Source organism: Pezoporus flaviventris, unplaced genomic scaffold (genome assembly GCF_033815535.1).
Source record: "Pezoporus flaviventris isolate CSIRO_AGI_PZ_B2104156 unplaced genomic scaffold, CSIRO_AGI_Pfla_v1 ptg000036l, whole genome shotgun sequence".
Taxonomy (NCBI): domain Eukaryota; kingdom Metazoa; phylum Chordata; class Aves; order Psittaciformes; family Psittacidae; genus Pezoporus; species Pezoporus flaviventris.
In genome coordinates this window covers 40860035-40872443 of record NW_026892584.1, presented here as the reverse complement: position 1 = coordinate 40872443, position 12409 = coordinate 40860035, and the positions used below count along the sequence as shown (strand labels likewise).

Here is a 12409-nt window from a genome sequence, read left to right as displayed (position 1 = left end):
CCAACCAAGTCACTATCAGCCACTGAGCCAAGTGACAATACAGAGCTAAAGAAGTAAAACAAATCCTGTTGCACTTCTTTTGCTTTAGGCTGTCAAAAAGCTGTGAGCTCAGAAAGTTCTGTTCTCATTTGTTCTAAGTAAGGGTGCTGAGTATATGACCAAACATGACAGTTTTGTGGGATCAGTTTAAAAACAAAACAAAAAAAACCACAAAAAAAAACCTTAAACCACTCCACTGCAAGTTGAATAAGGGACTGGGAAGTTATTTCTCCTGTAAAAAAGGAAGTTTTTCAATACAAACCCCCAAGATTCAGAAAATAAATATTACAAGACTCAAGAGTTATTATGTGAAAACAGATTTCCAACTCTGCCTCAGAGGGAGGCACCACAGAGCATATACGTTAAAAGCCAAAAGGAACAAAGAATTTTCTGTCTTTTGACACACTGCCTATTGCTCGAACCTGTAAATTCACTAGTTATGCACTGTAGTGAAGTTTTTTTGTTGGTGCTGTTGAGATTTAGGGCAGGTGAGAGAAGCCCAGAAAGAAAAAAAGAGCCAGGCACACTAATTTTAAATACAGGTTGAATTACAAATGTTTTTAGAGCAACGTTTCTTTGATAATCTTAATATACGTAACTACGACTTCGAACAGCCTGTTTGAGAGCAAAGATTAGGTGGCTCCTTATACACATGAAACTGTAAAACAGGATAATAAAAACAGAGATTTTGTTGTTCTGTACAGAGGCAACAGAAGAGTAGCTGGTAATATCAGAAATAAGTTATGCAAAATTTCAGTGGACAGCCTTTGAGTTCAGGGTCTTTCTTCCTGTTTTTTTTTAATTTATTTATTTTTTAAAATACCCAAATTATGTCTGTTCACTAACAGCTACTAGTGCTAACTATTAATACCTACTAACTCCTTCATAATTATTACAGGGTAACTTGAGTAGCTAGCTGACTGATTCAGGAATTAAAAAGGCAACTATATGAGATATCTACATTTACTCTGGATGAATGAGAAGTACAATCAGCACCACTGATAAATCACAGGTTTAACACTTCTTTTACCCCTCAGAAATATTTCATCTTCATAATAAGTAAGTGTTTTTACTTACACTAGGAACAGCTGAACCTTTCTTACGTTCAGGAATATCAGCCTTATTGGGATTGCTGGCATTTCCAAGCATTGGACTAGCTGGTGCAATTCCTCTTCCTGCAACTGCAGTACTGCTGGATTTTCTTGACTGAATTCCTTCCTTTTTGAGGTCACTGTCTGTAGTACTAGTCTGGCTTCTTTTGGGATACGCCACTACTGAGGGGATGGATGGTCCAGCTTAAAAAACAAGTAAAAGAAACAGGAAAATCATTTTTCTTGTCAGAAGTTCAGTAACTATTTTTCATTACAGTGGAAATGTATTCACACATAAGAATCATGCAGAGACTGGGAATCAGAGTTGAAAAAAAAGTAATTATTTAAGTTAACCAAAATTAAATGTATTTTGGACAACAGTAAAATACTGTGAAAAACAAAAGCCTTTCTAGGTTAAGATACTACTTGATTTCCATGAGAGAACCACACATGTCATGGAGGCTTCTGATGTTTGAGTACCGACACTGGTTTGACTTGCTAGGAAAAACCCATCATCTTAAAGACACTTAATAAGTAACTGACTCATTCAAACCAGACAACTCTTAATTAGCGCAAATCTGACACATGCTGTTCAAACTAACTTCCAGTAAAACTGGGCTCCTGAGACAGGCACCTGGTGACACAGCCCTGGGCCACCATCAGCTCTAATGGCTGGTGGCCTGTGCTCCTGGAAAAGCCCAGAAGCAGGGGCGGTTTGCCACCAGCCTCCCCAGCTGTGCCAGGAACAGGAAACCTCTCCAGCACACCTGAGAACGGGGCAGCCCCTTCAACAGTCGCAAGCTCCCTCTTGCCTTACTAGGTTCCTGGACACTGGAGAAGCCTGTAGGGATGTCAGGACTGTGTTTTCTGCTGCCTCAATCATACCTCCTCAGAAGACACAGAAGACATAGCTAGATATATCAACTTTGTAGCTTGTGTTTTAATAACAATCAAAAAGTGTACGTGTATATACACAAAAAATACATATATATATATAAAACATATATATATTAAAAAGTATCACAAAACATGGTAACCATCATCCCAAAAGAATCCTTAAGAAAACCAACCTCTCAATGCACTTGAGGTATTAAAAGGTAGTACTGAACAGAGACTCCTTTTATGAGTTAAGTGTCTGAGCAGGAAGATGTTTAGATATTTAGATAATCCTAAACTACTGTCTTACACACTCATTAAGCAGAAGACTTCCAAGTTTGTCTGTATCACTGTTCTTTAGAAATTTAATTCCTGCAGGACAATCAAGTGACTCTACCCTCAGGAAACAGGAAACAAGAAATATCGGTAAACTGACATTTCTTCAAGTTTTAGACACAAGCTGACCTACTAGTGTCAAAAGAAAACAAAAGCTGAACAGACATACAAGAGCATGGGGGAGGAGTGCTGTGTTTTTCATGAAAAAGGGAGTTGCATCATTCTCTTCAATTTGTGTAACAAGACTTTCCCAGCATGGTCAGGAATGCAAGGGACAACACAAAGCAGAATGTGAGAATTAAACTGGTGTACTCAGCATTCCTCTAGAAGATGTCTGAAAATTTTATAACAAAACCAATTTTTAAAAAGTATTAGTTATTCAGTAAATTATTTAGCCACCATGCTGTGAGCTACACAGTTGTTGTCACCTTCCTTACCTTTGGGGGATGGAGACAAATTCAGACACTCAACAGAACTCGAACTCACTATATTCTGCAACACTGAAAATGAGAATTGCTCACCATGATCACTGTACCGCCGCTGTTTCTGGCTAGAAGATATGCTTCTCTGAATTTTGTGATGAGGAGATTGTCCAGTGCTATTATTAAGATCATTACTTGGCCTAACTTTGGCAAGTGAAAGATTGCTGCTGGAGCTTGAATCACTTGCATCCAACTACAATACAAATGAGAATATTAAAACAAGGAGTTCAGACAAAACAAATTAAACATCTACCACATTATGGGAGCATTAACAGGGAAGCGAAAGATGGCTCTACTACACGGCAAATGTTGTGACAGCAAGGAAGTTGCTTAGAGGCCCCAACTTCTCTTAGATTCTTGTGCAACTTTCTTAGGTAAAATTCAGCAGAATTTGCAGCTCCTCAAAGGACAATCCAATAGAGAAAATCCATCTCTGCTTTCAGTATCTGTATCTCTACTACAGTAACCTCTCCTCAGAGAGGATGCATTTTGTAGAAGCCACCACATCAACTCCTGCAGCAGAGGAATCAAGAGCAGCTTACTGATGTCAAACCCTCTCAGCGTCATACGAAAAGGTAATCTACAATGCAAGAACTTTTTTAGGTTGACAGGTTTTGTCCTTGGTTCTCTTAAAATATTTACAGCTGGCACACTCACACTTGAGATCCTAGACTAAACAGAACAGTAACTGGCATACAAAGAGGAGTAACTGCTGATCGAGCAGAGTAGTTTTGGGGAGCGTAAAGGCAAGAGTTTACTGACTCATATCAGCGTGAGAACAAACACACAGTGTCATTTGGACAGTTGACATTTATGAGGAGAATAACATGGTTTTAAGTGTAATGGACTTCTGAGCAGGAATGCAACTGCCTATAGTTACTGAATTAATTTTTGCTTTTAACTTCACTAAGGACCCTTTCCGATTCCTTTGTTTCATTGTAAGAATGGTACTTACCTCCAATGATTTCCTTCCTAACAGTAAGTATGTAGCTGTGATTTCATCATACTTCATTTTACTAAGTGATTCTTGAATTTCTTCTTGAGAATATCCCATTCCTACCATAATATCTAAAAACCAAATACATATTCTGTAAGTAAGGGAAACACTCTGATGTTTAGGCTGGCTGAGTGTTGAAGTTGAAGAGAAAAAATGGAACATTTCAAGAATTAAACAAGTCAATTAAGTGTGAGAACATAAGCCTGACAAAATATCAATATTAAAAGATTAGTAACTTTTTCCCAAATGGCAAGTTAAAAAAAAACAACCACAAACCAAACCCAACCACCCATCACGTAAACTGTATTATGTTCTGAAAAAGACTTCATTACCTATTCTTTTCTGGTCCGAGATGTCTAATTCTGGTTCAAAAAAAGGTTTAAGTTCATCCTCCTCATGCCCTGCATTGATCCACCTGTCCTTCATGATTTGCTATAAAAAAAAAAAAACAAGGTTTGTTGGTATAGTGTACTTACCAGCAAAGAAAATGAGCTGTTGAAATAACAGCTCCCTCACCTACCGAACACTAAGGACTTTTCTCATTTTTCTTTTCCAGAACAGGCCCCAGCACTTACTTTTGTTTTGCTCCAGTGAGGAGAATCAACTATGTACATCAAGCTGAGGTTCTTCCCAACCAGCTGCATTCTAGCACATAGCTGAGAGCTAAAAGCCCGTAACACACACCAGGAGCAGTGTGCCAACTCTCAAGACCAGTAGGTCCAGGCTCAACTGTGGACATCCATGAAAGTCAGTATTGTTTTGGCCTTTCTCCTCCATAATGGTACAAAATGTGGGTGAAAGGCAAACACACCATAACCTAGCAGCCAGTAATTGCAGTTAACATTTGAAAATATGGAAATGATCATCTATTTACGCAGGAATCAACAAGGTAATCCCTCAGAAAAAGCTGTATGACATACGCAGTGTAGTCTCACATTTATTTTGAAAGCAACTGTGGAGTCAAGTGTTTTGTAACCATAGTAAATAAAATCTTAAAAAAACCCCCACCAAAACAGTCATATGCTCTACTCAACAACCTCCCTGCCCCAAACCTAACCCAAATAAACTATTCAGGAATGGTATGACAATAATAGGTTACAGCTCAAGAATACAGTTTGCAAAATACAATGTCTAGCTTTCTGATGCACCTTCTTTGTGCCATTACCTCTAGAGTGCCTCTTTTTGTTGGGTTTAGCACCAGGAAACGTTTGAGGAGGTTTTCACAGTCTGTGGACATGTAGAAAGGAATCCTGTACTTTCCCCTGAGCACTCTTTCTCGAAGTTCCTTGGTAACAGAAGAGCAGACTGTAAGCTATAGGCAGCAAATCACTTAAAACAGATAAACATACCGTATGTATTCTACAAAAACACACCTTTAAGTTCTGTCCATCGAAAGGAAGAGATCCACTCACAAGAGTATAAAGAATAACACCTAAACTCCAAACATCTACTTCAGGTCCATCGTATTTCTTCCCTTGAAAGAGCTCTGGAGCAGCATATGGTGGGCTGCCACAAAAGGTGTCCAGTTTATTTCCGACTGTAAACTCATTGCTAAACCCAAAGTCTGCTATTTTAATGTTCATATCTGCATCTAGCAATAGATTTTCAGCCTGGAAGAGAAAGAATGGTTTGAAAGATAAAATACTTTGATTTAGAATGCTACTGTCTGTTTTTACTCATTCTTAAAAGGCAAAAAGCTGGAATACCTATAAACATTAACTTACTTGGAAAGTCTTTCGGCATGCTTTAGTCTACCAGTCACGGATCCCCTATTTTAAAAACCTCTCTACAATGGCTTCAGACTATGGGAGCCGTTATGCTACCTGAAAACTGTGTTATTACCACCTATCTGTTTTCTCCACGGAAATGCATCCTGCGCTACTGTAACTTACATTTTCATCCATTACAATGAAAACAAGATACAGTACCGCTATCCTTACTTTATGTGGCATTATTGCAAAAGTTTGGTAATACACATAACCTTTAAACTTTTTTCAAGAGGGGTTTTTTTTTGGTGGTGGGTAGTTTGACATCATTAAGCTATTATATGTTAAGCAAGTTATGTGGCAACACTATTAATATAAAAGGCACAGTCTAAAGAAGGGACACATCATTTCAAGCTGAGCTACAAAGCAGCTCAGTTTCATCATCATGACTGGTCCAAGACCAGAACTTTTCATACCTTCATACCTCTATCAAACTACCCTTATTTCTTTTTAGATCTCTCAGCTAACACTGACCTGCATCAGATTTGAATATGACCAAGGGTGAGATACAATGTTTTAGCAGCCTTTAAATTAATAATAAATAAAAGCCTTACAAATCCTTTTTACTTGAAATGGTTCTATAGCGTAGACATTCTCAAAACTTCCAACAATACTGCAAACAAAAACTTGCAACAATACTGCAAACAAAACTTGCAACAAAACTTGCAAAACACATGCAAAAAAATAACTCGGAAAACTGAATTTATACTACATTTTAGTGGCACAATAAAGATCAGACCCACAGGTACAGAAGCTGGTACACATTTCACACACTTTTTCCTACTCACCTTGAGGTCTCTATGAACAATATGCTTTTGATGGCAATACTGCACTGCAGATACTATCTGGATAGAAAACAAGTCCAATTATATAAGTGACATTTCAAAGAAACCAGAGTTTCAATCACAAAGTTCAAAATTTTTACTAAAGTTATGAACTTAGAGCTACCTAACCAACTATTACAGTGACCAACATATATGGGGAAAAGCTGTGAAGTAACTTAGGTGTTTGTTATTTGATCTATTTCACTTCTACTACACTTGAAAGAGAATTTTGTTTTTCCTGTGTGGCTAATTATAGACCAGTAGAAGCAATGACTTTCAGAAAGGTTACTTAAGTATTTCCATTCCAATACTATTCACAGCCATAAAAGCTTTCCCTGTGGACTGAAGTTTTCCAGGCCTTCTCCAAAGGTGATTTTTCATGCCGCAGCATGGAAAGAACAGAGTAAGAAATGGGCTTAGCTATTAGAGAAACTACCGGGAAACAGCTTGTTTGTCAAAACTTTTTCAGTGAAAAGCAACTGTGCATCTCAGGTGTGCTGTCAAAGGGTGTATGGTTTATTGTATTTTGTACAAGAGCAAGATCAATGGAAAAAACGCTATGTCTCACATGTAACAGAATAATTTCTTCCATCATAATTTCCAAGTATCATTGAGTTTTTCCTGCTTTATATAGAAAGCTGTATAAGCTATTTACACAGTACAGTGTCCTAGTACATTCCTTTAGAGTCAGAAGCATTGCTGCAGCTCTACATGTATGGAAAAGGTTATTGTTACACGATCACAAATGCGCTCAAATACATTTTACTGTCACATGCACGTGGTCAGAATTGAGGCAGATGTTACAACTTCTTAAAAGTGGAACTGCACATAAAGTGCACATAAAAGTAATTTACTGTAATAACTATGCTTACATGATGTATTTCCATTCTTAAGGTGTCCAAGACAGAAAGATGAGGTATCATTACTGTTACAAAAATAACTCATCGTCAGGCTGCCCAGCTTAGCAGAAGGATATCTTGTACTAGTAAGAAGAATACTTCTTTCTCCCTGTATTTAGAGTAGGTTAAAGTAAGGTAAGTAAGGTTCTTGGTAGGTCAGAGACCTGCCTGACCTACCAGTCAATTCTGCATGACGCTTAAAACACCAATGTTAGTGTCTTTGTGCCCCAGTATTACTGAATCACACACGTGAAAAAAAATTTCACCTCAGAAACCAAGAAATTTATGGAAAGGTGAAATATTTCCATTCCCTACCCTTTCAATCTGTTTCTGCTTGTTCCTTCATATATTGGTTCCCTCTTACAGACTCCAAGTTCAGCTTTTTACAGTTACTGAAACTGCCGAAGTGCTCTCACGCCACCACTTGTACCATCCTTTTGGTTTTCCTTCCTTTCTTCTCTGCTACCATTACTTCAGCGCCAGTCACGAGCTCACTCTGCAGGGGCTTCCAAGGCTGACAGCATGACAAACACCCCAAGCTTTATTCAGGACTGCAGAGACATGGCACCATACCACTTGCTCCTAAACTGCTTTTACTCCAGCTAAGAGCAGAAGGTCTAGCAGATGATCAATCACTAGTTTCCTTTACAGATGCTTCTGAACTACTCTGCATTGCAACAGAATAGCACAGAGACTGCAGACGCGAGTCCAACCTAAATGGAAGGGAAATAATGTGATGCATATGACATGAATAATTGAAGAACAGCTCTCGTAACTGAATGAAAAATAGCACAAAGCTGCACTGGATTGACTCCCTTGTCTTCCACCTTCCATCACTGTTTCCACTGATAGCTCCTTCACCCCCAGCCTACTTCAGTGTGAGAAATTTGCTGATGCTTGGCAGGTGGGAAGAAGGAGGGAAGAAAAGCAGACTTTTTTTGCTAGAAGCAACAACTGAAGCATTGAAATTCATTTTGGGGGAGGGATTCTTTATAATCACAGATTTTAAAGAACAAGTTAGATCAAGTTTTCTCTAGGCAGATAAACCATCCTTCATAAGGATTAAATGACAAAAGGATAGATAAATGACCTCTCAAGGTCCCTTCCACATTGTGGACCATTTTTATTTTCCAAGACCTGTCCTAACATCTACTTGCGTTAAAAATTCTACACTGCATCTGCATCAAAACTGTGGGAAGAGGAAAGGAGGCCAGAACTAGCTGCAGTAAAGTGAGGGAATAAATACACATGAATTTTTCATTCAGAGGGTTCCCCCTGAATCAGATTTTTCTGTGGAAAAAAGACTGAACCAGAACTGCTTGTAAGTCTGTAATAGCGGAAGAAAAATGAGGTGACGTTAAGAATGCAAGACATTCTGGATTTGAATTTCTCACACATGGCTGCACAAAAGGAGTTTGAAATGGAGAACTGCAGAGAGCATGGCTGTATTTTTAGTGTCCGTACTCTCTCCTGTGTTCCTTGTCAAGCACGGTATTTTTTTTTCCTGCTAAAAACCTGAACTATGCATAACAAACTGAACTAAAAAACATTTATTCTTTTTTTTTAACAAGCAAAAGGGAGAATTACCAAATTCTGCTCTTTGCCTGCTAGAAAGGAAGTGCCTTCTCAGATAAAACACAAGTGTTTGATCCAGAAATCCCATCTACTAAAAGAAGAAATATGACCTGAAAGCAAGATACAATACAACCTACTGTAAGAACTCAGTTCAATACCACAGCACAACTGCTGCTTCAGTTTAGAGAGCCACTCTCTGTTAAACCACTTAGCAAATCCACAAAAAAAAAAAAATTAATTCCCTATTATGTTCTAAGTCTCTAACACAGAAACAGCTGCACTGAATCAGTTAAAAAGTCTACAGAGAACATTCTCCCTCCAGCAACGGCTACAAGCTATATGAAGCTATTCTGGGACTACAGCAAGGTAAAATGAATAGCTTTATGACCTGTAAACCCAGCAAGATCTAGTTTCCTTTGACACTGTCCCACAGCCAGAGTCCTAACCTCTAATAAATGCCAAGCTCTGATCAAAGTTGCCCAACTCCTGTCCTGCATGCATGTTCTTCTTTCCAGCAAAGCACAATGAGTTCGTGCTACAGGTTCTCTCCTTGGGTTATTTCTAAGGTTCTCTCTTTTTTGTCCAGCTGCTCATGCTTTTGCAGCTCTCAAGAACTTCCCATCCTTGAGATAAAGGTCCTCCAAAATTGGTTGAGCTCCACAGCCTGAAATCAGCTGTTAAGGAAGGAAAGAGCACAGCTGCCTGCACTAGCAGATAAAACTTGTAAGAAGAAACTGAAAACGTGCTTCTTTGTATTTCAGTGAATTCAAGTGAGGCCATCTCTTTATCTTTATAAACAGCAATTACTCTACCAATGTAAAAAAAACAATGAAACAAACAAACAAACAAAAAAATCAACAAGCTGACAATCTGAAGTGCATAAAAATCAGCCTTTGGTAAGCCAAATACCCAGCTCAGCAGGTAATTACCTTTCAAATTCTTTCCCTTCACATCTGTTTTTGAAAAATGAAGCTACATATATCTTGTACTACCCACATTATCCCATAAAATTAAGCACTGAGTGTACCTGTAAAACATGTTTGACCTGTTTCCACAAGTTCTCACTTAAAGGACAGTTGAATTGTTAGGAAAAAAAAAGGGGGAAGGGGAGGGGGGTAATTGCTGAACAAATATGCAGTTTTCAATGGAATTACTGCAAGATCTTTTCCCACACAGCTCCTGACAAACGAAATGGAGGATCAAGAGCAGAGAACCATACCAGTAGATGTTTTCACATCTGAAAGAGAACAGCAAATCCTTTCAAGTTACTCTGAAGCTCTTCAAGTGACATTACAAAGAGCAAGTCAACAGTCTGGGATTTAGAAGAGATGGCTGAAGTGGGAACAACTGCTCCACAACCCATCACATCTACTCCAACACAACACAGAAACACACACCAGAAACCCTCAATCACAAAAGCAAGCTCTCTACCTGCCAGAATATGAAAGGGAGGGAAGCAGCTTTAAGAAGATATGCAAGATGTTAAAGAGGAAGAAAAATTTTCCTTACTACCAAGCTGTATAACCCCAACAATGACAAATCACTTCTGGGGATATGAAGTCTGCAGCTGCTTTGGGGCTGTCCTGTTTATTTGTTGTGACTTTTTCTTTTTCTTCCAAAAGATTAAAGAGAATAAATACAAGATTTAAAGAGATGAGAGAAAACAAAGGAACAAGGATCTCACAAATACATTCCTTATGCTGGGTTTAATACACTTCTGTTTTTCTTTACTTTCATGGCTACTTTTGACCTTATTCCTTATATTGCTTTCACACAATTCTCACTGTATGACACAGAGGGAGCAAAACAGTTGTGGCACAGTTTCCTGTTTCCAAAGTTGTTCCTCTTGGTCACACTACCTACACTAGAGAAGAGTTTTCTTTACAAGGCATTTTGTGAAAGTCACTGATTAATTTCCTGGAAGTCTCATATATTATATCAATTTTTTTCTACTTTTGCATGGCTAACCTTAAGAAGTGAAGCCGTTAGAGCCTCCCAACACTGAAACTGTCATGTCATTGCCACATTTCACCAGTTTAAAACCCCTACATACTATTCAATAAAACACTCCTGTCCCTATTCATTATTTCACTTCATAGAGCATCATTAAGCTGAAGCATAATTTTGATACTTATTACTTTTCACAAGATTATCTAGGTTATCTACATGACTAAAGGGATAAAAATAAAGTAGGCATTTACAAATTTCTGCACAATAGCAGAAACCAAAAAGTTATTAGACCAGTCAGATCCGCAACTGAAACTCTAAATGCTACAAAAGCAGAGATTTGGATTTAAATTAGTTATGCAAAAATATCTGCTTATGTCCAATACCGCTTTTCTGTAGAATGAAATGCTTTTTACAGATCAATGACATTCAACATCTTTGCAGCGCTAGTTTGTCCATCATAAAAAAAGCTGAACTAACAAGCTGGGAAATTACTTTTCAGTTGACTATTTAGATCAACTATTAAACTGCATCTTTTCATGTAAGCAGGTGGATGTGAATGAATTCCTGTTACATGCATTGCCTGCGTTTTGAAACTGGCCTATTTGTAGCCTGTTACATCTGAACAACTTCCAGAACATTAAGAGACCAACTGAACTAAGGATATATGAAATCACCCAGAGGAAATGCATTTTGGAATGAAATACACTTCCAAATTAAGCAGTCACTGTGTTCTTGTAATCCTGGACACCCTGGCACACAGCACTAAGGAAACTAGCGCCACTGAAGGGACTACTAACCCCTCTGAAGTACTACTGTAACCGAAGTATTTTATTACTCAGGGCTACAAGTCCACAAGATGCTGAATGTTACTAGAAGTCGAATGCAAAGGACAGCTGTTTTACTCATTTCAGCACTAAAAACTTGAGGTTACAGGGCAAGCTGATGCATAGGAATGTAATACATACCTGTCTAAATTTAGCTCTAGCCTCCTTTTCCTTCATTCTTCCATGTGCAACCAGATAGTCAAACACTTCCCCTACAATTCAATAACAAGATACATTAATGTCAATTTCCAAACGTAGAGATTTTCTCTAGCAGTTGCCCACAGCAGCTTCACTGAAACGTATTTCAAGTTTATGATCACAGGTTAGCTTAAGAGAACAAGGCACAACTGCTATGCAATTTATTACACTGTCATCTCTACACAATAATAACTGCGTATAGAAAAAAAAAATTTCTTCCTATTATTTGTGATGGGAATTGAGCAACATACTTCTGTTTTGTGAATAAAGATCACACAAGTCCCTTCACAAACTTTCTCACAATGATCTTCTTTCGCCCCATAAAAAAAGTTTCATATATGAGAATACCTCATGATATTTGTAAACACTGTCATACAAGCACTAGAATTTTTCTTTGTGCACGTGCATAAAATGTTTCTAATAAAAATCAGAAACCTTAGCTTTAACCTAGGCTTGGAAGAGGTACCTGTAAGGAACGTCACAATAAGGAGCCTAGCTGGACACACTGACATAACCCATCACAGAACCACCAGATCTGTAAGATACACTGGA

At 38.2% G+C, this 12409-nt stretch overlaps 1 protein-coding gene across 16 annotated transcripts in view; it reads right to left on the bottom strand.

Moving 5' to 3' along the window:
* Nucleotides 1-12409, bottom strand: part of MARK3 (microtubule affinity regulating kinase 3) — a 64168-nt gene that overhangs the window by 21090 nt on the left and 30669 nt on the right. For all 16 annotated transcript variants that reach the window (XM_061464069.1, XM_061464070.1, XM_061464062.1 and 13 more), the window contains 8 exons: nt 11801-11871; nt 6376-6432; nt 5195-5431; nt 4987-5106; nt 4154-4253; nt 3780-3892; nt 2864-3017; nt 1117-1334 (listed from right to left, as the gene is read on the bottom strand). In XM_061464069.1, the coding sequence (XP_061320053.1) occupies nt 1117-1334; nt 2864-3017; nt 3780-3892; nt 4154-4253; nt 4987-5106; nt 5195-5431; nt 6376-6432; nt 11801-11871 (1070 nt within the window). The remainder of the gene's footprint in view (nt 1-1116; nt 1335-2863; nt 3018-3779; nt 3893-4153; nt 4254-4986; nt 5107-5194; nt 5432-6375; nt 6433-11800; nt 11872-12409) is intronic.